At 44.3% G+C, this 27,653-nt stretch overlaps 1 protein-coding gene across 2 annotated transcripts in view; it reads right to left on the bottom strand.

Moving 5' to 3' along the window:
* Positions 1 to 27,653, bottom strand: part of LOC138268348 (SLAM family member 5-like) — a 586,627-nt gene that overhangs the window by 180,080 nt on the left and 378,894 nt on the right. For both annotated transcript variants that reach the window (XM_069217902.1, XM_069217901.1), the window contains exon 6: positions 15,621 to 15,707. In XM_069217902.1, the coding sequence (XP_069074003.1) occupies positions 15,621 to 15,707 (87 nt within the window). The remainder of the gene's footprint in view (positions 1 to 15,620; positions 15,708 to 27,653) is intronic.

The following is a 27,653-nucleotide window of genomic DNA, read 5'->3' as shown; positions in this document are numbered from 1 at the left end:
CTGGAAGGGGTGTTACCACGGATGAATGATGGAACAACGCATGCGCATATTACGAATGCCTTTAGAACGCGGTCTCAACAATGACTGCGTCTTTTCCACGCATGCCTTTACAACGAATTTCATTGTAAAAGCATATTTGGTAAAGGATGCGTGGTAAATTATACTGACCTAATAACTACACTGACCCCCACCCTGCCTTAAACCCTAAAACCTACCCCGTCCTATGGTAAAAACTAACCCGAACGCCCATCCCCTGTACCCTAAAACCTATGCCGTTCTGTCCTAAAAACTACCCCAAAGCCCCTGCCCTGAACCCTAAAACCTACCCCACACTGTCCGAAAAACCACTCCGACCCCTCCCACCCTGTACCCTGAAAACCTACCTTGCCCAGTCCTAAAAACTAGCTGAACACCCCACCCTGAACCCAAAAACCTACCCCGACCTCTCCTAAAAACTACGCAACCCCACGTCCTGTACCCGAAAATCTACTCTGCACTGTCATAAAAACTACCCCGACCCCCCTGCCCAAAACCTGAGCCCTAAAACCTAGCCCGCCCTGTACTGAAAACGACCCCGACTCGCCCACCCAGTACCCTAAAACCTACTCTGCCCTGTCCTAAAAACTACCCAGACCCTCTCCCCTTCCCTGAACCCTAAACCTACTACACCCTGTCCTAAAAACTACCCCAACCCTCCTGCCCTGAACGTTAAAACCTACCCTGCGCAGTCCTAAAAACTACTCTAACCCTCTGAACCCTAAAGCCTATCCCACCCTGTCCTAAAATCTAGCACAACCCCTCTGCGTGAACCCTGAACCCTAAAACATAACTTGCAGTGTCCGAAAACCCCAGCACTATTATAAAAACTACCCCAACCTCCACCCCTGTCCTGAACCCTAAAACCTACCTCTCCCTGTCCTTAAAAAAACTACCCCAACCCCTCGCCCCACTCTGTACCCTAAAACCTACCCTTCCCTGTCCTAAAAACTACCCAAACCCAGAGCCCCCACCCTGAACTTTAAAACCTATCCTGCACTGTCCTAAAAACTACATTGACCACCCACCCCTGTCCTAAACCTTAAAACCTACCCGCCCTGTCCTAAAAACTACCCTGACCCCCCAACCTGTATCCTAAAGCCTACCCCACCCTGTCCTAAAAACTAGCCCAAATCCCCGCCCTGAACCCTAAAACCAACCCCGCCCTGTGCTAAAGACTACCCCCTGCCCCTGCTCTGTACCCTAAAACTTACCCAACACTGTCCTGAAAACTTCCCCGATTGTGCAACCCCACCCTGAACCCTAAAACCTACCCTGCACCGTCCTAAAAACTACCCGACCCCCCACCCCTGCCTTGAACCCTAAAACCTATCTGCCCTGTCCTAAAAACTACCCTGACCCCTAAAACCTACCCGCCCTGTCCTAAAAACGACCCTGCCCCTGAACCCTAAAACCTACCCCGCCCTATCCTAGAAACTACCCGACCTCCCGCCCTGAACCCTAAAACCTACCCTGAGGCACCCGGCCTTGAACCCTAGAAAGTACCCCACCCTTTCCTAAAAACTTCCTGATCCCCTGGATTGTCCTAAATACTACCCCAACCTCCTCCCCCGAACCTGGCCCCACATATCTCTCTCTCCTCTGCATTCTGATCCTTCCTGTTCCACCTGGACACCTAGACCCTTTTTCCTGCCATTACCACGCATATGCTTGCTAAACGCATGCGTAGTTAACGCATATGCGTGGTCAATGCGTAGCATTGCATTGACTGCGTTGTAAGTGATGTTTCCCATTTTGGATGTATGATGAACAACGCATACATATATATCACATATGCCTTTACTACGCGGTCTCAACAACGACCGTGTCTTTACCATGCATGCCTTTTACAACAAATTTCGTTGTAAAAGCATGTTTGATAAAGGAACATGCATGGTAAATTCTCTCCTGGCCTGCCACCTTACACATGATACATAGTCCACCCCGCCCAAGCCCTTAAAACTGCTCCTTTCACCCCCGCCCTAACACTTTCCACCCTAATCCCCAAAAGTAACCCTGCCCTGTCCTAAAAACTACCCAGACCCCGACCCCGCACTCTGAACTCTAAAATCTATCCCACCCTGTCCTAAAAACTGCCTGACTTCCCGCCCTGAAGCCTAAAACCTACTCTGCCCTGCCCTAAAAACTACCCTGACTTCCCGCACTGAGCCCTGAAACCCACATTGCCCTGCCCCACCCCCTGCCTTGTACTCTAAAACCTACCCCGCACTGAACCTTAAAACCTACCTAACCCCCCTGCTTTGAACCCGAAAACCTACACTGTACTGTCCTAAAAACTACCCGACTCCCCGACCCTGCCCTGTACCCTATACCCTACCCCTCTGTGTCCTAAAAAACGACCCTGACCCCCCCAGCTGTCGCCCTATACCCTAAAACCTACCCCACCTGTTCTGAATCTTCTGGCCTCTCTAAAAAGAGATGCCAACGCCCTGACCCAGGGCCCATTTGTCACCTGGACAGGCAGGAAAATTGGTAGTCAGAAAGGCGTAGCCACCCCTCAGGTCAATTCCACCCTTAAGGTGAGCTGCCTGATGTGGACACGGAATGTAAAAGTCTGACATCTTGGTGATGGCAAAATAAGGAGCTCTGGGACAGAGTTATGTCCACTTCCCATCGGAAGTGGTCATATAGGGAGTGTAGTGACCCCAGTGGTTAGTAGCCCATTGGCTACTATCCTACACTCCCCTGCAACCCATAAATTCAGTATTTAGGGGAGCCCCTGGCACCAGAAAATCAGATCCCGCTGACCTGAAAGAAGAAGACGGACCTGGAAGAGTCGCAAAAGCAAAAACAGACGACCACCACCTGACTTGATCCCAGCCCCACCGGCCTGCTTGCTGTCTTTGACAATTGCACCAAAGACAACTTGTCCTGCAAATGTCTGTGCCTCCAAAATCCTGGGAAGGCTGCCAGCCTTCAACCAAGACCCAGTAACTCATGTGGAGTAGCAGAGCTGCTCTCCTGAATCCTGCAGGCATCCCAGAAGAACTGCGATGACTCCTGGATGCGGGACAGCACCACTGCATCTGTGCCCCCTAGCCCAAGTTGAAGTGGGCCAATGGTGCCAGCGTGGTCACCCCATCCCTCCAGAGATGAAGCCCACCTTGGGTATGCCAAATGTGGACTTCCTTATGCTGCCTGGAGTCTCTTTGTTCAGGCTCCCCTCTATCACGTCTTTTTTTCCTTTCTGCTCCAACAGCCTTGCATTCATCTTGATCCCAAACAAATCCATCTGTTGCTTGCAAGGGCTGGGAGCTTTAGTCAAGGGTTCACTGCAACATGAGAGCAACGACAAATGTCCTCTATACGTTTTACCACCAAAGTAAACAGTATTAGTGAAGGACATGGGAGCCAAGTCTCGGAAATGGTCACAGTAAGTGACAACCTCTTTTCAGTAGATTATAATTTAAAGGGTGTGGGTCCCATCTCTCACTGCAACAACCCTTGCAGCAGGACACTTGTAATCTTCGAAGTTTTCACACTGCCGCTTCACATTTACATACACTTGTTTTTTGTTTTTGCACAAAAACTGCTTATCAAATTGCCTCAATGTTTATTTTACTGTCATTGTAAAATAGTTTGTTTTGGTGAATGTTTAGGCTAATAGATAGAATGCAAACCTTGCCAAACAAGTTGCGTTGGAATTACTTTAACATAAGGGTTATTTCTAAATATGCATTCCATTGTGTGTTGTTAATTCTGCAAGATACGATCAGTATTATGTTTTTGGAGCCACACTAGTGAAATACATTGAGGTTTCTGTTCTCAGACTTCATTAAGGTCCTTCTCTTGTAGAGACTGACACATGAATGGAAAGTTCAGATGTGGATCTGTTGTGAATGAAGTGCAAGATAGATCACAGTGGGGACTGGGCTTGAAAATGAGTAGCTATTAGTAGAATCGAGGCATGCTTGAAAAACTGCTCATGGACCCAAATAATCTCCTCCTACAATATGTATATTGAACACAATTTAAAATGATCCCTTTAAAAAGAATTCTGAAGCTATTTTTGCTTACTTTGAGAGTTTCATTTTTGGGGTGATACTCGTCTGCATTGGGCTGAATTTGGGCTTGTATTGGGGTAGCTTTGGGCTTGGAATGGGTCTCAAAATCTGGCAAGACTCATCAACTGACAGGCTATTCCAATTGGAAGGACATGTTTTACTGAGAATGTTCGACTTGATTCTCATATGGCTGAAAAGATAGTGTAAACTTTCAAAAAAATATGCTCTAATTTTAGCTTCTGGAGCACCATCCATCACCTCTATGGGAAAAACATAAAAAACTATTTTCTCTCAAACATGATTCATGAAATCCCAGCAGGGTAAAATCAACCTAGAACACACAACAATACGTAAAATTGGCAGGGTACCATCAACAATTGATTTATATTGTGACTAAAATTAATTATCACCCTTTGTGCGTTCTCCTTTTTGTGACCCTCAAAACCTTCAATTTACTACAATGCATTTCACTGGGGTGCTATCATGTATATTTGTGCTATCATGTATATTTGGTTGCCATTACTTACTGGTAGTGCTGACAGCCAATTTGATCTCATCTTGAGATCTGTGGTTAGGCTCTTCCAGATATACAAATTAGGTTTTCTTTGAATATGTCAAAAACTACTGAATGGGTTTACACCAAATAAAAAAAGAACAATCTGCATATTAAATGCAACCTTTTTGCCAAATTTGTTCTCATTCCATTAAGCGCTTTGAGCTGCAGGTGTGTTTAAAGAGTCTAGGGGAATTAACATGGGAAACATACTTTTTGACCCCCATTTTTCTCAGTCCCCACGTGACGGATCATCCCAAATCTTTCCATGCACAACAAGACCGAACTTGACACTTTAAAAAAAGAAAATATAAAAAATTTGTCAAACGCTGCTAAAGATATAGGAAAGTCAAAAAATGCTTTTTCTATGGAAACAAGGTCCTAGACGCGGGGTTGGGTGGTTATAGGGGGTTGGCATCAAGGCTTGTGCCCTAAGGTACCTGTAACTCGCGCCTTCTCCATGCACTGCTAATTACCCCAAATATTACAGTACTCATGAAAATGTTTATACCATCATTGATGATATCACTGTAACGTTTGTTGTAAAATTATTCATAAAAAAAATGTGCATGACGTGGGCGTGAGTTATAGTTACTTGAAATAAATATAACCGCTGCATTTCTGTGCTTTTTATGTTTAACATGTGAACCTAACTATAACAATCTGTTGTGTAACCTTTAGTTTTTGAAGTGAATTCATATATATGTATATATATATATATATATATATATATATATAAAAAATGCAAAAGACAAAGGAGAACTCTGGGAAGTTCCCAATTTTAGGTGGAGAGCTGCTCTAGTAACGAGCACCCTGCAACACCAGCGACACTCTAGATTTGCTCACCTCAAATGTCTGCTTATCTAGCAAAGTCTTTAAGCATAGGATTAGCACAGTGCTATCCTCGCCGAGCTAGATAGTGACAAAGTCTTTTGCCATTTGTACAGCAAAGTCTTTAAGCATAGGATTGACCAATGGCTTGGTGGAACATATATGACAGCACTATGGCTCAACAAGCCAAAACTAACAACACTGCAACTATGGCAACATGCCTTCCAAGCCTCTTTAGGCCGCACCCACCCTATAATGTACAAATTCAAAGAAATCCTAAAAAAGAACAAAGCTATCAACAACTAAAATAGAACAATCTATAACTCAAATAAAGCCTAAAATATCTAAACAAAGATATATGAAATGCTACAATTCAAAGTAAGACTTTTTATTAATAATACAGGATTGCACTACCTAGAAACCATAGAAAAGCAATCCTATAAATCACCTAAAACTTTAAATTAAACTGAAGGGCAACTCAGACCAATAAACAATGTAATAATAAATATTATTAGGCCTGGACGGAGCTCACAGAGTTTCACTCCAAGGAGTTGATTTAAAACTCCATAGAATTCTGCGTAAGCTGAGTTCCATGAGGTGAGGAGTGGCACCCTGTCCTGAATGCGCCCGATCTCGGAAGCACTAAGCATGTTCGGTTCTGGTTAGCCAGGCCCATCCGTGCTTAGGACGTCCGAGATTGGGCGCATTCAGGACAGGGCTGTAGGCAGTGAAACCTACCGATTCAGGCCACTTGTGCACCAGTGTGCGATGCACATGGGGCAGCCCAGTGCACAAGAGGCTTGGGCAGGCCGGTGCACAAAGACCTGAAACGGCAGCTTTTGCTGCCTATGCCCTGGCCTGAATTCATGCCAGGGCTGTTGGCTGCAAAAGCTGCTGTTTCAGGCCTCTTGAGCACCAGTGTGCACACCACGAACTAAAGAAGAGCCTGGCACTCTGCCTCCCTCTGCCCCCAAGCCTGGCTCGGGCTGCTGGTGGAGGGAGGCCCCATATTCTCCTGGATCCAGAGCTGCTGGCGCCAGCTCCATTTCCGTCGGGCTGAGACTGTCTGCGCTTGAACTGTGTGGGCCATAACTGGGCTGCAATGTGCACGTGGTGAGCTCAATTCTGCTGGCGGGGCTAGCGGGGTTTTTGGTCAAACTCTGCACTCCTAGCAAAGAGCGGAGTCGCAAAAACTCTGTTAGCTCAGCCAGGGGAGCAGGGCTCACAGCCCACCCCTAAATAATATTTTGATTATTTTTCACTAGTTAGTCTAGCTTTCACATATAATTCATAACAATATCCAGTAAAATGCATATACCAAAATAAAATTATATAATATAAAATTCATAAATTAATTAAAAACTACAAAGCACAATAAAACAAAACATAATAAAATAAAAACCAACAAATATTTGCTAACAAATGCAAACAACATACACCAATTATTTAATTCCACGCAAATTGGCAAAAATATCAAAATAGAATGCTAAAATGTAATATCTAAAACACATAGCTACAGAATTAATCCATTGCCCCAAGAAACCATTAAAAACCTGAAAAACTTCATTAAAAAAACTTCTCTTGAAAACCGAAAAATAAAATTCAATTAAAAAGTAATCTCGACTAAAATATAACATTGTTCAAAGCATTTTTCCATTCTCAAATGGCTCAATGTGCAGAACTGGGCTGTTTGCAACCGAAAAAAAGCCTTTTCAAATGTACAAAAATGTGAAACGCGATTTGGCAACTCGTTACTAAATCACGATTTGCATTTGCCATTTGATATTTGGAAGGGGCGTGTTATGGGCATCTCTTCCAAATGCCGAATAGGTATGGTATGTATTACTGTTTTGCAACAGAATTCTATGTCGAGACTGGAGGCAAGGTTTACGCTTAACTTCCCCCACTTTAATGAATAGCAGCTGATTTTAAAACATTAACAAGAAAACTACTGATCCCATGGATCTCTGGGAATCAGTAAGGAAAAGAAAAGAACATCCAATGACTGGAAGGCAATTGTGCAACAACCAGTCAGCAGGAAATATCCATAACGTAGTCCATCCTTAATGTCTCCACATCCTCTTTCTCCGCTGCTTGCTGCCGAGATAGGATTAGTTTTGCCTCCTTATAGTTCTTTATGCTCTAACTTGCATTATTGTACTTTATTTTATATTATATTTATATTGTTTGTTTGCATTTGCATTAGTTTACACAAGGTTATTTATTCAGCAGCGGGAAAGTTTTTTCCGCTCCTTCGCGGCTGACTTTGTTTTTCTGGTGCAGGTCACACAGCACTCTCATTTCAACAGTAGGTGGCTTCTGACTGACGTGCTCGCGCTGATGAGGCGCTCAGCTTCAAACTCTCACACTCTAGGAGAGAACCTGCACGCTGGTAAATAAGAGCCTGACTCTTATTGCCCGGAGTCTGTTGAGGTCCGTACAGCCTGACCAGCCAAAAAAATTGTATTTAATCCTGATGTCCATTTTTCAAGGGGTCTGTATATTAATCTAGATATTTATATATTTATATTTCACTCCCCTATTGGGGTTTGTAATATCATTTTCAAATAATTTTCTACATATTGGGAAACACTCCCAGGTGCGATACCCTCAGCTATATTTTCACCGGGGGTGAATTGTTGTTGGGTTGAGCCCGCATTCTCAATTGAGTTTAGCTCATATTTTTTAAGGCTGACACCCAGACCCCACCGCCCCCTCCAATTATTTGAGGGATTTTCTCCTATAAAATATTTAAGAGTCCTGACCTCTCTTTTCAATTGGTTTTATACCGCTACTCTTCCTAATTTCTTTGTGCCTTTAGGCACACTATTTTGTTTTATCCTAATGGAATTAGTGGAATTAAACAATGAAGAACAGTTTTTTGATGCAGTAAATGCTTAGATTTACCTGGCAGGTTTGGAGGCCATCGGACCCCTAGAAGCAAGGCTGTCACAACAGATTACTCAAGAGTGTATTAGACTAGCCTCTTCCCCTCACTTCTTTCATCTGACTCTCAAACACAAGCTAATGAAGCAACCCCTACAATGAGTTTCAGCGACGCAGGGGTTGATCATAACGTTTTTTACCGTGTCAAACAGTCTTTTCTCAGATCCATCCAATCTGCTATCTGAGTCTGCCCCTCTTTCACTAATGATCAGTATTTTGATTCGTACATTGATCCTGATGATTAACCTGGCCCGTCTAAGCCTTGGCGTCTTTCCTCCCAACCTCCTTTAGCTACTGTACCTTAATCATCTAACATGCTAGAGCCTGATGATATTCTTCATACTGGGTCATCCAAATGGGCCTTGTGCGATAAAGTAGACAGTTATGTGGCGGGTCGCATCCAGAAACCGTTGGAGAAGGAGTCACGTAGTTGGCTTAGAGCTGAGTGTCCCCAACCTTCTTTATCAGAAAAGTTGCCCTAACTCCTGAATTAGACCCTAGAATGGCCACCTTTCTTCAAAAATTCATTAGATCCTAAGAAGTGTATCTATATGTCCAGGCGGGCATGCCGGGACAAGCTGCTAGATGTTTTGGGTCCCTTAACAAAAATTTGGGACATGGCTGAAGACGCACAATCTACAGGTTCTGTAATCTCTTCAGAAGTTCTCTCAGGTTGGGTGCAATGCTTCCCTCTTAATGAAGGTGGACCCTAAACTTGGTGATCTGACAGATTCTGAAGCAGGACCAGTTGCTCAAGAGGGTTTGTTCGGAAATCCTTTTTATTAAAGAATTGAAAAAGTTTGTAAACACCTTCACACCTTTGGACAAGGCTCAGTCATCTATGAGCAAGGGCCAGCCACCTTCTCTCTCAGAACTCCTTCAAAGAACAAGACTCCCAACCGGGACAAACCCAGGATCAGACACGCTTTGCCAACTTCTACCCCACAAGAGGCCGGTGTTTCCAAAGTCGAGGTGGCAGAGGTTCAACCATTCCCTTCCATTCAGGTAAGAGTTCTCCCTTCTTCTTTTCTAAAAGTTGTGGGCTGTCTGGTGAGTTTTACCCAGCTCCGGGAAACAATCACAAAGGATGCGTGGTTCCTACAAATGATCAGAGGTTTTCACATAGAGTTTCACGGCAATCCCACACAACATCTTACTCCTTGTCCAATTCATTTCTCCTCTTATGACTTCGCTTTGGTGCATGCGAAGGTTGCAGTATTACTGGAAAAAGGCACTATATGTCCAATTCATCCTCATCCTCGTGGTTTCAGCAGCAATCTATTTCTGGTCGACAAGGCCAACGGGGGTCAACAGCCAGTTTTAAACCTTCGCAACTTCAAAAGTGGTTGGTCTATCGACATTTCAAAATGGAGGGTATTCACCTCCTTCGTGATGTTTTGCATCCACTAAGCTGGCTAGTGTGTCTCGACTTAAAGGACGCATACTTGACAATTCCAATTTTTCCATCTCACTGACGTTTTCTCCAATTTGTTTGGTATCAACAAACATCAAATCTGCCACCCTTCCCTTCGGTCTATCCTCAACACTGTGATGTTCCTTCAATGTTCTCAAACCAGTTGTGAAACACCTCAGGACGCAGGGTATACGCCTAATCATATACTCAGACAACATTCTTTTTTTAGCTCAGTGGCCTCAAAAGTTGTTGCTTCAACTACAGCTTATTGCCAACCATCTCCAACAACTCAATTTCATCATAAACAAGTTAAACTTCCTGTTGTTTCCTTCTCAAAAAGCGATCTTTCTAGACTTCATCATATATTCGGTTTCAGACACTCTAAGTCTTCCATTACAAAAAAATTCAAAAATCAGTTACAAATTGAGACGTACCCTAACTAGGCTGCAAGTTTTGCTTATTCAAATTGCTCACTTGGTAGGCCTCCTCTGTTCTTCCATCCAGGTGGTATTTCCTAGCCCTCTTTCTTATCGAGCACTACACACCTAAAAGCTGCCTATCTTTGCAAAGGTCTAACATATTCTCACACGATTTCCATAACAGAGGAAGCACGAGAGGGAGTACTTTGGTGGCTCTCCCATGTGGATGCCTGAAATGGCAGACCAATCTTTGACTCAGCACTAGACTTTATCATCGAGTCTGACGCAGGCAGGTCAGGTTGGGGGTGTGCTGATTTTTCCACCGGACGAGTATGGTCTCTGGACAGACAGAAGACACATAGAAATTGTCTGGAACTTTTGGCTGGTTCTTTTGCGATCAAATGCTGGACCAAGGACTCTATTCGGATGTCTATCCTCCTGAAGATGGACAATGTTTCAGCTGTCCAATATATCAATCACCTAGAGGAAACCCGTTCCAAGACCCTTTCCAATCTTGAAACCAGTTTTTGGCATTACTGCGTAGACCGACAGCAGAGTACCTACCTGATTAAAACAACCAGTTTGCAGATTTCCAATTAGAACATTTCTGAGATTCAATTTTTGGAAACTCCATCCGGAAATATTTTCCAATCTCCAGGAGCATTGAGGCCCTTTCACTGTAGACCTTTTTGCCTCCAAATTACACCAGCAACTGCCCAGATTCTTCAGCTGGAGGCCAGATCCCCTGACAGCTGCCACCGGCGCTTTCGTCCAGGACTGGAGTCAGGAGAGCGGTTATGCTTTCCCTCCTTTGGTGATGATCACTCAAACATCTACCCAAGTATGTCACCAAGTCACCAAAATGCCAATATTGTCCTGATTATGCCAATTTAGAAGTCTCAAGTTTGGTTTCCAGTTCTTCTGGAACTTTCTTGGGATTCACCAATCTGACTCCCCCTGTTTCCATTGATTCTCCTCCATCTGGACCATATGCCTCTTCAAATGGTTCTAGAATGATCGCTCTAATGGCTTGGTGGATTTCAGGGGATAATGGTATGTCCCTGGCTTTTCGCTCCAAGCTGATGACCTCTTATAGAAAGCTTGGGCTCCCAGCACCTCTAAATACTACAAGTCAACATGGACTTGCTGGTCCCATTGGTGTTTGCAATGGGATGTCATTCCCCTGAATGCTGATGTACTATATGTCATCAATTTGTTAGCCAGCCTAGCTACCGAAGGACGAGCTTACCGCTCAATCAAAACTTTCAGATCAGCCATTTCAGCAGGACATTCTATGTTGAATGGATCTCCTTTAGGAGAACACCCTCTGCTGTGGTGTTTCCTTCGAGTAATCAGACCTTCCCTTCCTCCGGAACCTCATTCCTCAGCCCTTTGGGATGTTAACCAAGTATTAAACTTACTTATGTCCTGGCGACACAATCAATATTTGTCTAGGAAAGAGCTTTCAGCCAAGATTGCTATGCTTCTCTGCCCTGTATCTTGCAGAAGAGTTTCACATGTGCATGCCTTGGATATCTCCAGTAGAACATTTTCTCCATCAGCAGTTTCTTTTACAGTAAGTAAGAGAACAAAATGTAACACTAGAGTGATCTCTTATCCTTCCTTTCCAGATTTTCCTAAGCTGTGTGTCGTACAATGCATTAAAGCATATGAATAAATGTCTTTGGAGACTGGACCTCCAGGGGATCATCAGCTTCTCATTGCGTTTAGAAAACCACATAATGCAAATTGTCACCCACTATTGCACACTGGGCGTGTTGGGTAATGCATGAAGCAGGAATTGATTTGTTTATATTCGGTGCACATTCCACTGGTGGAGCCATGACCTCCAAGGTGTTTATTTTAGGTGCTCGTTTGGAGGATATCATGAAGGCTGCGGACTGGTCTTCAGATTCTACATTTAAAAGATTTTATTTTAAACCAGTTCTGGACATGGCTCGGCTTGTAGTGGATCAGCCTTAAACTAGCGTAATCCTCACCTCCGGTCCTGACATAGAATGAAAATGTTTGTAGCTATTGTAGCGGAACGATTCAATTCTATTAAGGACGGCAAGGATTATTCCACCCAGTCATCTTAATGAATCCTCCCTGTTACTAGTAAGAAACAGTATTCTATTCTTTAGACTTGTATTTCAATACCAATGTATCATGTTTTGATTCTATTAATATAACCTTGATTTTCCTGCATGTCTTTTGTACTGTAATAATATACCTTTATTACACTAATGTTAATTTATCGTCTCTTCTTAGGATACGAGACGGTTAAACAAGACAATTAAGAACATATCACGGTGTGCCTCGCGCTACGAAAGAAGAAGTGGAGACACTAAGGATGGACTATGTTATGGACTGTTTCCTGCTGATTGGTTGTTGCACATTTGCCTTCTTGCCATTGGATGTTCTGTTGTTTTTTTTTAACTGATTCCCAGAACTTCATGGGATCAGTTGTTTTCTTATTAATATTTTAAAATTTGATGCTATTCATTAAAGTGGAAAAAGTTAAGCATAATCCTCGCCTTGGTGTCTGTAATAGAATTGAAACTTTCCGATACGATGGCTAGGACATTTTTCATTCTGGTCACAAAACAGTAATAGTTTACCACCATTTAAAAAGTGGTGGCTAAACATTCGCAAATGGAAAAGGTTGGCAAAATATTTGTTAAGAACAGGAAGTGGTCCCAAGGACCACTGCCTACTTTAAAAAAAAAAAAAGAAACTGCCTATTCTTAGAAAATGAAACCGCAAATTTTGTATTTTTTTATTTTTAAACACATCCCGTTTTTCTTTAAGGAAAATGGGCTGCACTTAAAAATTAAAAAAAATAGCTTCACAAAATGCATTCACAGACATGGTGGTCTGCTGTGATGGCTGTAATTACTAATGGGTCGCAAATTGCGACCTACCTCATTAATATGGATGAAATATGTCTATCTGCTAAGATTCACTAATGAAACTCAAAAAAGTTTCATACGTTAGGACTAGTGATTTCCTAATTGCGATTCACAGGAAATTGCAATTAGGAAATTGCTATTCCTATCTTCGTACACTGGGCCAATAATCCCTTTGTAGAAAAAAAATGTATTTTAAAAAACTACAAGCTTTGACTCCAATACAAAAAAACTCGCAATGCATTCTCAGCTTATGTCAGACCTAAAAAGTCCTGCATTCAGTTATGGCTTAATTTTCAGGTTGTTGGCTTACACTTGAACTCACTGCCTTTAGAGGACTTCTGTGTTTGGAAATATTTTGTATACTTGAGTCAAAGAGGTTGTAGTCTAGGCCCAGAGAGAGAAAGAACTGTGGCGAGGAAGCCCACTAAGGAGGTAAAGGCCTGATTGCTTATTGGGGAGCTTAATCACTCAGAGTCCTCGACTTCCTCATCACAGCTCTTTATCACAAATAAAGATGCCACCTCACTCCATGCCATCATGGACAGAGTGTTATCAGTCCTGGGATTTCGTGTGATAACAAATGCACTCTGCATTATGTAGTCTTGATTTGCTTCCATTGAAGTAGTTGGATTTTTGCATTTGCTGCTCAATTATAAAAAGCTGCACGTTCCAACACTTGGATTTTCTGGGTGAAGGAATACTGGAACCAATTTTCCAGACAGAAAATTTGGCTTGTAAAATAACCTTGGGAATGGGCTACTGTGTAGCAAGGCGCTAGTCCCCACCCCTGCAAGATTCTCTACTAAAAGGTAAGGTAATAATGCAAAAGCATCCCCTGCCAGGCAATATTCTCCCCTTCCCTCTTTCATCCTAACCCACCTCATTAAGGCCCGCCCGCACCTCCCCAGCATTCATTTACTACCTGCTCAGGCCTGGTGGTAAATGTGTGTTAAATCCCACAAAATCAGAAATTGCATGCTGAATTCCAACTGTAATTCCAGGATTGCACAGTTACCCCCCATTCTACGGGATTTAACTCGTACTAGGCAGATATATGTGTGGTGATAGTAGTCAGAAATAGAAACCCCAGCCACCAGGTGTCTCTGCACATACATCAATCACCCTTACTAGTAATTATGCAGTTGATAGCAATGATGTGTAAGTGAAAAGCCCAGGACTGGAAAAGTGTCATATGAAGTGGGGACCCTGACACCGATCAAGTTGTCCCTATTGTCAAAACTTAGGGGCAGATTTATGATTTTCTTGCGCCCCCTAGCACACCCCTAACACCACCATGTGTGCTCTGTATTTCAACTATGGCACACCATGGAGGTAGTTAGGAGTACTGGTGTCAGAATTTTTTACGCTAGCCCGGTGCTTTGTAGGATTAGCGTCCAACATTTTGACTTTAATCCTGCAAAGCACCCAGTGGCTCTTTGAAAACAATGGAAGCCTCCTTTTAATGCCTGCTCAGAACAGGCATTAAAAGTGTTTAAAAAATGGCGCAAGGAAATCTCTTAGATTTCCTTGCACAATTTATTTGGCTGCCCAAACAGGGGAACGCCCCCTTTGCATACATTATGCCTGGCGCAGGCATAATGTAGCGTAGAGGGTTACAAAGTGGCGCAATACATGCATTGTGCCACTTTGTAAATTTGGCACGGTGTTTTCGGCCTTCTAGCGTCACATTAGAGTAAAAAAATATGCTAATGTGGTGTGAGAATGGTGCTGGGCCCTCTTACATCTGGGTCTTAGCAACTAGCAGCTGAGGCTAGGGAAAAAAAGGTAGAAAAATGAGGCTAAGATTTTTTTTAAAGAGAACTACCTTAGCCTTGCATCCTGAAAAAGACAATGGGTTGCCTGTCTGAAACCTGAAACAGGAACTCATCAACTAAAATCATGACAAGAAATACCAAGACTTTAATAAAGAAGATTTCTGGTAAGTTAACAGACTATGGGCATGATTTAGAGTTTGGGGGACAGGTTATTCTGTCACAAAAGTGACAGATATCTCGTCTGCCGCATTACAAGTGCTATTGAATATAATGCACCTATAAAACTGAGGTTGGGATATCCAGCACATTTGTGACAGATCAACCTGTCCACCAAACTCTAAATCAGGCTCTATTTCTGATTATTGACAAATTTGCATTCGCCAATTTTTATATAGGTATTATAAACTGCCCAATGACTCCACGTTATGGGATTAATCGGGATTACTTATTTTATCCCTTATATATAATATTATAAATGGATTCCTGCAAACGCGTTGCCTACCATGGTTCCTACAAATGCATTGCTCACCATTACATTACAGCAAGCCCCATTTATTAACAATTTGACTATTAGAATTCTTTTACCCCAGTACTTGATATTATTGGACAAGAGAAAGCTGATGTGCATCGATCAGATTGCAGTGGTGCTGTGGAGCTATGGCACTAATGGTGTGTGGTACGATCAATTTAGAGCAGGAAAATATGTTACCTTGTTTGTATTCTGAACTTCTACATAAACTGTTTGCACTCCTTCCATTTCATATGGTCCATCAGTATTTTCCTTTTGAGTTCCATTCTGCAACACAAATATATCCTTTTTAAGTAAATTCCACTGCTGTGTAAAAAGCAAGATATTCATAAGGCAGGTGCAAACAAAAATATAAATAGCAAATCCGCAATACATGCAATTATACAGACTTCTACTGTCCATCTTCTTCAAAATACTTGATTGACGCTGAGCGTAGGATTCAGAATCACGGTGTATTACAGTGCCATCTTAAAGATTTTTAAGTCAAGTTATATTTTGGGGCACCTTTTTGGAACAAAATTGAATGTTATTACCATTTTCTGTCAATTTAATCATGATACCAAAAAATATTGAATTATAAGCTAAATTATTAGAAACAGGGTAACACAAATACAGTCAAAATACGTCTTGGCTGAAACCCTTAAACGCTTAAGATGACACAGGGTAGAAGATACACGGTCTGAGGGAGCTGTAGGCATGCACAGGAAAGGGGATGAGATCAAGGTGATGTAAAGAGACTACTTTACAAGGGGGGCTTCGGAAAGTTGGGGTTCTGAACAATTGTTCCCTTTGACCATCCCTCAAAACATCTCTGCTGTGTTATGTGGTGAATGCAGCAAATCGAAGAGCAGGTGTAGGCGTCCACCACCTGCAGCTACGGATTCAAATTAAGCGTTAGATTACATATTTGCTCTTATGCACCAAGGACGCTATGCAGTACTACTCGCTCCAACAGCAAAGAAGAAACGTGCAGTAAACAGGTGATCGCTGCAACAGAGGAGCCCTACTGAACCTCCCTTCACTGATACTGTTGTTGACAACGGGAGCGCTTCTGCGCTCCTGGAGCTGTGAAGGCTGGTGATCTAGAGAGCAGAGTGTGAGGTGAAGCCACCCGCCCTCGAGTCTGTCCTAAAGGCTCAGGTAAGAGCTGAGAGGTATCAACGTGGCACTTGTACAGCTGGGAGGTGGTGTTACCTTTTCACCTGACAAAAGGCTGGTGTTGTGCTGTAGAGGTGGTAGGTATTGCATGTTTTAATGGAATATGCATCATTTTCATAAAAATTAAGCACAGCTGTCTGGATAGGGTGGAATACTTGGCTGGCATCTTGCTTCAGTTATCAAAGTCACATGAGAAACTGACACGAGACTGGTTCAAAGAGAAATAATCTATTGACAGAAGGTTTGCAGTTTAAGCCAGACATTTTCTAGTGGTGGCAGACTCCCAAATCAACAGTGACATGGATTTTTTATGTATTCATAAGATGTGAAGTATGTACATTTCAAAGGTTTTAGTCAACGTAATACATTTTTCCTATGCCTACCATGCACCCGCAGTGGCTACTTCATTCCTTCTCATCAGAGACAATGTGGCCCATTCTAAAAAGTAAATTCAGTCATAAACATATGCTTATGACCAAATTTACCCTAGCTACACCTGACAGGAATTCACAAAATGATTCCTGGCAGCTGAATGCCCATCTCTGCTTCAATTGCGGAGGTTTCCGCTCCCATAAATCCCACTTTAAATGTTGGAAAGTGGGTATTCCAAGACATGATTAGCGTTAGATGCCTGTGAATACCAACAAACATGGCTGTCCATTGACATGCACGTCCACCTCTCATGTCCCTTTTGTAGGAAAGTCCCCTTTATGGATATTCATTCCCACACTTTTTGCTCTAGATACTGTTGGTTATGACTCAGAAAGTGCACATGAGTCTGCTAACCATGCCCCAGTGCCAGTGGTCTCTCCCTAATTTAGTAATTGTGAATTGGTACCCCGAATTGGCAAGCACTTTATCCCCCTTGTGAGTCACTAGTATATGGTACCAGTGGTACCCAGGGCATTGGTGTTAAAGGTGTCATCAGGGCCTGAAGCATTGTTTGTGCTACCCCGAGTGACCCAAGTAAACTAGGGACACCAGGTCTGCCACTGCCCGAACGCAACAGTGCCCACACCATGTGTGGCACAGCTAAAGCATCTTTTGTATACACGGAGTGCAGAATTATTAGGCAAGTTGTATTTTTGAGGATTAATTTTATTATTGAACAACAACCATGTTCTCAATGAACCCAAAAAACTCATTAATATCAAAACCGAATATTTTTGGAAGTAGTTTTTAGTTTGTTTTTAGTTTTAGCTATGTTAGGGGGATATCTGTGTGTGCAGGTGACTATCACTGTGCATAATTATTAGGCAACTTAACAAAAAAAAATATATACCCATTTCAATTATTTATCATTACCAGTGAAACCAATATAACATCTCAACATTCACAAATATACATTTCTGACATTCAAAAACAAAACAAAAACAAATCAGTGACCAATATAGCCACCTATCTTTGCAAGGACACTCAAAAGCCTGCCATCCATGGATTCTGTCAGTGTTTTGATCTGTTCACCATCAACATTGCGTGCAGCAGCAACCACAGCCTCCCAGACACTGTTCAGAGAGGTGTACTGTTTTCCCTCCTTGTAAATCTCACATTTGATGATGGACCACAGGTTCTCAATGGGGTTCAGATCAGGTGAACAAGGAGGCCATGTCATTAGATTTCCTTCTTTTATACCCTTTCTTGCCAGCCACGCTGTGGAGTACTTGGACGCGTGTGATGGAGCATTGTCCTGCATGAAAATCATGTTTTTCTTGAAGGATGCAGACTTCTTCCTGTACCACTGCTTGAAGAAGGTGTCTTCCAGGAACTGGCAGTAGGACTGGGAGTTGAGCTTGACTCCATCCTCAACCCGAAAAGGCCCCACAAGCTCATCTTTGATGATACCAGCCCAAACCAGTACTCCACCTCCACCTTGCTGGCGTCTGAGTCGGACTGGAGCTCTCTGCCCTTTACCAATCCAGCCACGGGCCCATCCATCTGGCCCATCAAGACTCACTCTCATTTCATCAGTCCATAAAACCTTAGAAAAATCAGTCTTGAGATATTTCTTGGCCCAGTCTTGACGTCTCAGCTTGTGTGTCTTGTTCAGTGGTGGTCGTCTTTCAGCCTTTCTTACCTTGGCCATGTCTCTGAGTATTGCACACCTTGTGCTTTTGGGCACTCCAGTGATGTTGCAGCTCTGAAATATGGCCAAACTGGTGGCAAGTGGCATCGTGGCAGCTGCACGCTTGACTTTTCTCAGTTCATGGGCAGTTATTTTGCGCCTTGGTTTTTCCACACGCTTCTTGCGACCCTGTTGACTATTTTGAATGAAACGCTTGATTGTTCGATGATCACGCTTCAGAAGCTTTGCAATTTTAAGAGTGCTGCATCCCTCTGCAAGATATCTCACTATTTTTGACTTTTCTGAGCCTGTCAAGTCCTTCTTTTGACCCATTTTGCCAAAGGAAAGGAAGTTGCCTAATAATTATGCACACCTGATATAGGGTGTTGATGTCATTAGACCACACCCCTTCTCATTACAGAGATGCACATCACCTAATATGCTTAATTGGTAGTAGGCTTTCGAGCCTATACAGCTTGGAGTAAGACAACATGCATAAAGAGGATGATGTGGTCAAAATACTCATTTGCCTAATAATTCTGCACTCCCTGTATATTAGTCACCCCTAAGGAAGACCTTCTGAACCCAGAAGGCAGGGTGCATTATATTAAAGGTGTGGACATATAAGTACATGCTTATATGTCCCCATAGAGGCTTTTTCCATTAAAGGCTACTATAAGTGACCGACGGTCCATAGGATAACTTGGGCTGGCACCCAGGCAAACCTGAGTTCACTAGCTTCATTATGGTACTGCTGATATTGTAGGAAAGTACCATCTTGCCTGGCATGTTACCCCCATTTTTCACTGTATATATGTTGTTTTAGTTGTATGTGTCACTGGGACCCTGCCAGCCAGGGTCCCAGTGCTCATAAGTGTGCCCTGAATGTGTTACCTGTGTTATGACTAACTGTCTCACTGAGGCTCTGCTATCCAGAACCTCAGTGGTTATGCTCTCTCATTTCTTTCCAAATTGTCACTAACAGGCTAGTGACCAATTTTACCAATTTACATTGGCATACTGGAACACCCTTGTAATTCCCTAGTATATGGTACTAAGGTACCCAGGGTATTGGGGTTCCAGGAGATCCCTATGGGCTGCAGCATTTCTTTTGCCACCCATAGGGAGCTCTGACAATTCTTACACAGGCCTGCCACTGCAGCCTGAGTGAAATAACGTCCACGTTATTTCACAGCCATTTACCACTGCACTTAAGTAACTTATAAGTCACCTATATGTCTAACCTTTACCTGGTAAAGGTTGGGTGCTAAGTTACTTAGTGTGTGGGCACCCTGGCACTAGCCAAGGTGCCCCCACATTGTTCAGGGCAAATTCCCCGGACTTTGTGAGTGCGGGGACACCATTACACACGTGCACTACACATAGGTCACTACCTATGTGTAGCTTCACAATGGTAACTCTGAATATGGCCATGTAACATGTCTATGATCATGGAATTGCCCCCTCTATGCCATCCTGGCATCGTTGGCACAATCCCATGATGCCACGGGTCTCTAGCACAGACCCGGGTACTGCCAAACTTCCTTTTCAGGGGTTTCACTGCTGCTGCTGCCAACCCCTCAGACAGGTTTCTGCCCTCCTGGGGTCCAGCCAGGCTTGGCCCAGGAAGGCAGAACAAAGGACTTCCTCAGAGAGAGGGTGTTACACCCTCTCCCTTTGGAAAAAGGTGTTAAGGCAGGGGAGGAGTAGCCTCCCCCAGCCTCTGGAAATGCTTTCATGGGCACAGATACTGCCCATTTCTGCATAAGCCAGTCTACACTGGTTCAGGGACCCCTCAGCCCTGCTCTGGCGCGAAACTGGACAAAGGAAAGGCGAGTGACCACTCCCCTGACCTGCACCTCCCCTGGGAGGTGCCCAGAGCTCCTCCAGTGTGCTCCAGACCTCTGCCATCTTGGAAACAGAGGTGCTGCTGGCACACTGGACTGCTCTGAGTGGCCAGGGCCAGCAGGTGACGTCAGAGACTCCTTCTGATAGGCTCCTCAGGTGTTGGTAGCCTATCCTCTCTCCTAAGCAGCCAAACCCTCTTTTCTGGCTATTTAGGGTCTCTGCTTTGGGGATTTCCTTAGATAACGAATGCAAGAGCTCATCAGAGTTCCACTGCATCTCTCTCTTCACCTTCTGCCAAGGAATCGACTGCTGACCGCTCAGGAAGCCTGCAAAACTGCAACAAAGTAGCGAAGACGACTACTGCAACTCTGTAACGCTGATCCTGCCGCCTTCTCGACTGTTTTCCTGGTGGTGTATGCTGTGGGGGTAGTCTGCCTCCTCTCTGCACTAGAAGCTCCGAAGAAATCTCCCGTGGGTCGACGGAATCGTCCCCCGGCAACTGCAGGCACCAAAGAACTGCATCACCGGTCCCCTGGGTCTCCTCTCAGCACAACGAGCGAGGTCCCTTGAATCCAGCAACTCTGTCCAAGTGACTCCCACAGTCCAGTGACTCTTCAGTCCAAGTTTGGTGGAGGTAAGTCCTTGCCTCCCCACGCCAGACTGCATTGCTGGGAACCCAGTCTTTTGCAGCTACTCCGGCTCCTGTGCACTTTCCGAGGGAATCCTTTGTGCACAGCCAAGCCTGGGTCCACGGCACTCTAACCTGCATTGCACGACCTCCTGAGTTGTCCTCCGGCGGCGTGGGACTCCTTTGTGCAACTTCGGGTGAGCACCGTTTCACTCCACTTTGTAGTGCCTGTTCTGGCACTTCTGCGGGTGCTGCCTGCTTCTGAGAGGGCTCCTTGTCTTGCTGGGTGCCCCTTCTGTCCTCTGACGCAATTGGCGACATCCTGGTCCCTCCTGGGCCACAGCAGCATCCAAAAACCCTAACTGCATGATTTGCAGCTAGCAAGGCTTGTTTGCAGTCTTTCTTCAGGAAAACACTTCTGCACAACTCTTCACGACGTGGGACATCCATCTTCCAAAGGGGAAGTTTCTAGCCCTTGTCGTTCCTGCAGAATCCTCAGCTTCTACTGCCTAGTAGCAGCTTCTTTGCACCCACAGCTGGCATTTCCTGGGCATCTGCCCACTCTCGACTTGATGGTGACTTTTGGACTTGGTCCCCTTGTTCCACAGGTACTCTAGTCTGGAAATCCATCGTTGTTGCTTTGCTGGTGTTGGTCTTTCCTGCAGAATTCCCCTATCACGACTTCTGTGCTCTTTGGGGAACTTCAGTGCACTTTGCACTCACTTTTCAGGGTCTTGGGGTGGGCTATTTTTCTAACCCTCACAGTCCCAGCGACCCTCTACAAGGTCACATAGGTTTGGGGTCCATTCGTGGTTCGCATTCCACTTTTGGAGTATATGATTTGTGTTGCCCCTATCCCTATGTGCCCCCATTGCATCCTATTGTAACTATACATTGTTTGCACTGTTTTCTATTGCTATACCGCATATTTTTGGTATTGTGTACATATATCTTGTGTATATTTGCTATCCTCATACTGAGGGTACTCACTGAGATACTTTGGCATATTGTCATAAAAATAAAGTACCTTTATTTTTAGTATATCTGTGTATTGTGTTTTCTTATGATTTTGTGCATATGACACTAGTGGTACTGTAGGAGCTTCACTCGTCTCCTAGTTCAGCCTAAGCTGCTCTGCTAAGCTACCATTATCTATCAGCCTAAGCTGCTAGACACCCCTATACACTAATAAGGGATACCTGGGCCTGGTGCAAGGTGTAAGTACCCCTTGGTACTCACTACAAGCCAGTCCAGCCTCCTACATTGGTTGTGCAGCGGTGGGATAAGTACTTTGCAACTACTTACCACTTTTGTCATTGTACTTTTCATAAGAGAAAAAATACAAAACAAGTTCAGTGTATGTACACCTAACCAAAAAGTTTTGTTTTTCTCCTTTCACTTCTTTGCTAAAGTGCTGAAAAGTACTTCTAAACTTTCTAAAAAGTTCTTAAAAAGTTTTAAAAGTTTTTTTTTTCTGTCTTTCAAAAAGTTCTGAAAAACTTTTTCTCACTTTTTCTATCACTTAAACACTTTCTAAAATGTCTGGCACAGGCCAAACTGTTGATCTGTCCAAACTTGCTTATGATCACCTTAGCGGGAAAGGAGCAAGGAGTCTCTGCATAGAAAGAGGTTTAAGTGTAGGGAAGAATCCCTCTAGAGAACTGTTGGTTAATATGCTTGTTGAACAGGATAAGGCCAGAGGTGCCACTTCTGTTAAGAAATTAGCTGATGGTTCCCAATCTGACCCTGGGGCACCCCTAGCAAAAGATTTAGAAAGGAAACTTCCTAGCCTGCCCATTATCAGACAACCTAGCCTAGCTGGTACTGATGTAGAGTCACACCATACTGATAGTGTTGTCTCACATCATAGTAAGAGTATTCCTTCTCATCATAGTAGAAGTGATGTTTCTGTTAGCCAAGCTGTTAGGATGCCATCTGTTAGGGACAGGTCTCCTTCTGTTCATTCTCACAATACTTCTGTTTCAAGGCATGTCCCACCCACCCACCCTGATGACAGAGTGTTAGAAAGGGAACTCAATAGATTGAGAGTGGAACAAACCAGACTGAAGCTCAAGAAGCAACAGCTGGATTTGGATAGACAGTCCTTAGAAGTGGAAAGAGAAAGACAGAAATTGGGTTTAGAAACCCATGGTGGCAGCAGCAGTATTCCCCATAGTCATCCTGCAAAAGAGCATGATTCCAGGAATCTGCACAAGATAGTTCCCCCTTACAAGGAGGGGGATGACATTAACAAGTGGTTTGCTGCACTTGAGAGGGCCTGTGTTGTACAGGATGTCCCTCAAAGGTAGTGGGCTGCTATCCTATGGCTATCATTTAGTGGAAAGGGTAGGGATAGGCTCCTTACTGTGAAAGAAAGTGAAGCCAATGATTTCAAAGTTCTTAAGAATGCACTCCTAGATGGTTATGGCTTAACCACTGAACAGCACAGGATCAAGTTCAGAGAGACCAAAAAGGAGTCTTCACATGACTAAGTAGACTTTGTTGACCATTCAGTGAAGGCCTTGGAGGGGTGGTTACATGGCAGTAAAGTTACTGATTATGAAAGCCTGTATAACTTAATCTTGAGAGAGCATATTCTTAATAATTGTGTGTCTGATTTGTTGCACAAGTACCTGGTGGACTCTGATCTGACCTCTCCCCAAGAATTAGGAAATAAGGCAGACAAATGGGTCAGTACAAGGGTGAACAGAAAAGTTCATACAGGGGGTGACAAAGATGGCAAGAAGAAGGATGGTAAGTCTTCTGACAAGGGTGGGGACAAATCTAAAAATGAGTCTTCATCAGGCCCACAAAAACACTTTGGTGGGGGTGGTGGGCCCAAATCCTCTTCAAATCAAAACAAAGAAAATAAACCATGGTGCTATTTATGTAAAATAAAAGGCCATTGGACAACAGATCCCAGTTGTACAAAGAAAAGCACCAAGCCTCCTACCACTACAACCCCTGCTGCTACACCTAGTATCCCTACTAATAGCAGTGGTGGTGGGAGCAAACCTACTAATAGCCAATCCAAGGGAGTAGCTGGGCTCACTTTTGGTAACTTAGTTGGGGTTGGTCTGATTAGGGAGACCACAGAGGCTGTGCTAGTCTCTGAGGGGGCTATTGATTTAGCCCCCTTGGTTGCTTGTCCCCTTAACATGGATAAATACAAGCAACTACCCCTAATAAATGGTGTTGAGGTTCAGGCCTACAGGGACACAGGTGCCAGTGTTACAATGGTAATAGAGAAACTGGTCCACCCTGAACAACACCTACTTGGTCATCAGTACCAAGTAACCGATGCTCAAAACAACACCCTTAGCCACCCCATGGCTGTTGTGAATCTCAACTTGGGGGGGGGGAGTGGGGGGGGTTACTGGCCCAAAGAAAGTTGTGGTTGCCTCAGATTTACCTGTAGACTGTCTATTGGGGAATGATTTAGAGACATCAGCTTGGGCAGAAGTGGAGTTGGAGGCTCATGCAGCAATGCTGGGCATTCCAGGGCATATTTTTGCTTTGACCAGGGCTCAGGCCAAAAACAAAAAGGACAGGGTGACTTGGATCCTGGAAGAATGGACCAAGTGCTCCCTAAAGCTAGGGCTAGTAGAAGTAAATCAGGGTGGAAATTCTTCTTCCTCAGAAGTAGAATCCACTGTAGAGGGAAGAATTTCCACCCTGTGCAGAACCTACACCAGAGGAGCTGGAAGCAGACACTGCTGAGCTTTTGGGTGAAGGGGGGCCTGCCAGGGAGGAGCTGAGTGTGGCACAGCATACCTGTCCCACACTAGGGGGTCTAAGGCAGCAAGCTGTCAAACAAGCAAATGGGGATGTCTGTGACTCTCACAGAGTTTACTGGAAGGACAACCTCTTGTACACTGAAGCAAAGGATCCAAAACCTGGAGCTGCCAGGAGATTGGTGATTCCTCAGGAGTACAGAAAGTTCCTCCTAACTCTAGCCCACGACATTTCCTTAGCTGGACATTTGGGGCAAATGAAAACTTGGGACAGGCTTGTTCCCTTGTTTCATTGGCCTAGAATGTCAGAGGACACAAAAGAATTTTGTAAGTCCTGTGAAACCTGTCAAGCCAGTGGTAGGACAGGTGGCACTCCAAAGGCACCCCTTATTCCACTGCCTGTGGTTGGGGTTCCCTTTGAAAGGGTAGGGGTTGACATAGTTGGCCCCCTTGACCCTCCTACTGCTTCAGGCAATAGGTTTATCTTGGTGGTAGTGGACCATGCCACCAGATATCCTGAAGCAATTCCTCTAAGGACCACTACAGCTCCTGCAGTGGCAAAGGCCCTCCTAGGAATCTTTTCCAGGATGGGCTTCCCAAAAGAGGTGGTATCAGACAGGGGAAGCAATTTCATGTCTGCTTACTTAAAGGCCATGTGGAAGGAGTGTGGTGTTACATACAAGTTCACCACACCCTATCATCCACAAACAAATGGACTGGTGGAGAGATTTAACTAAACTCTCAAAGGCATGATTATGGGACTCCCTGAAAAACTCTGCATGAGATGGGATATCTTGTTACCTTGCCTCCTTTTTTGCTTGCAGGGAGGTACCCCAGAAAGGAATGGGCTTCAGCCCCTTTGAACTCCTATTTGGTTACCCTGTGAGAGGTCCTCTAACACTTGTTAAGGAGGGTTGGGAACAACCTTTAAAAGCTCCAAAGCAAGACATAGTGGACTATGTACTTGGCCGCCGATCTAGGGTGGCTGAGTACATGAAAAAGGCCAGTAAAAACCTTCAGGCCAGCCAAGAGCTCCAAAAGCAATGGCATGACCAGAAGGCTGTTTTGGTTCAGTACCAACCAGGACAGAAAGTGTGGGTCTTGGAGCCTGTGGCACCAAGAGCACTCCAAGACAAATGGAGTGGACCCCTCATAATTGTTGAAAAGAAGGGTGAAGTCATCTACTTAGTTGACTTAGGCACTGCCAGGAGTCCCCTTAGGGTGCTCCATGTCAATCGCCTGAAACCCTACTATGACAGGGCAGATCTCACCCTGCTCATGGCAACAGATGAGGGACAGGAAGAAGAGAGTGACCCTCTCCCTGATCTCTTCTCTTCCACAGAACAAGATGCTCTAGTGGAAGGTGTAGTATTGGCAGATTGTCTTACTGCTGAGCAGAAAGACCACTGCATAAATCTCCTGGGTCAGTTTTCTGAACTCTTCTCTACTGTGCCGGGTACCACTTCTTGGTGTGAGCACACTATAGACACTGGAGACAGCTTGCCTGTCAAAAGTAAGATCTATAGGCAGCCTGACCATGTCAGAGACTGCATAAAGCAAGAGGTGCAGAAAATGCTTGAACTGGGAGTGGTTGAGCACTCTGAAAGTCCATGGGCCTCTCCTGTGGTACTAGTACCAAAACCTCATTCCAAGGATGGAAAGAAGGAAATGCGGTTTTGTGTAGACTACAGAGGTCTCAACCAGATAACCAAAACTGATGCTCACCCTATACCCAGGGCAGATGAGCTCATAGATACACTGGCATCTGCCAAGTATCTAAGCACTTTTGATTTGACTGCAGGGTATTGGCAGATCAAATTATCAGAAGATAAAAAAGCAAAAACTGCATTTTCAACCATTGGAGGCCATTACCAATTCACAGTAATGCCTTTTGGATTGAAAAATGCACCTGCCACTTTTCAGAGGTTGGTGAATACAGTCCTGCAAGGGCTGGAAGCTTTTAGTGCAGCATATCTAGATGATATAGCTGTCTTTAGCTCCAGCTGGGATGATCACCTGGTCCACCTATGGAAAGTTTTGGAGGCCCTGCAAAAGGCAGGCCTCACTATCAAGGCTTCAAAGTGCCAGATAGGGCAGGGGAAGGTGATTTATCTGGGACACCTGGTTGGTGGAGAACAGATTGCACCACTTCAGGGGAAAATCCAAACTATTATAGATTGGGTTCCCCCTACAACTCAGACTCAGGTGAGAGCCTTTTTAGGCCTCACTGGGTACTATAGGAGGTTCATAAAGAACTATGGCTCCATTGCAGCCCCTCTTAATGACCTCACTTCAAAGAAAATGCTTAGAAGGTGTTATGGACAGCAAACGGTCAGAAAGCTTTTGAGGAGCTGAAGAACGCCATGTGCTCTGCACCTGTCCTGAAATTCATTGTCCAAACTGATGCATCTGAATTAGGGGTAGGGGCAGTCTTATCACAACTTAATTCTGAGGGCCAGGATCAACCTGTTGCTTTTATCAGCAGGAGGTTGACCCCTAGAGAAAAGCGTTGGTCTGCCATAGAGAGGGAGGCCTTTGCTGTGGTCTGGGCACTGAAGAAGTTGAGGCCATACCTGTTTGGCACTCACTTCATTTTTCAGACAGACCACAAACCTCTACTTTGGCTAAAACAAATGAAAGGAAGGTGAAAATCCTAAATTGTTGAGGTGGTCCATATCCCTACAGGGAATGGACTATACAGTGGAACATAGACCTGGGAGTACCCACTCCAATGCAGATGGACTCTCCAGATATTTCCACTTAGACAATGAAGACCCATCAGG

This window comes from Pleurodeles waltl, chromosome 12, assembly GCF_031143425.1.
Source record: "Pleurodeles waltl isolate 20211129_DDA chromosome 12, aPleWal1.hap1.20221129, whole genome shotgun sequence".
Lineage (NCBI taxonomy): Eukaryota > Metazoa > Chordata > Amphibia > Caudata > Salamandridae > Pleurodeles > Pleurodeles waltl.
The sequence above is the reverse complement of the archived record's forward strand: the minus strand, read 5'-3'. Positions and strand labels throughout refer to the sequence as shown.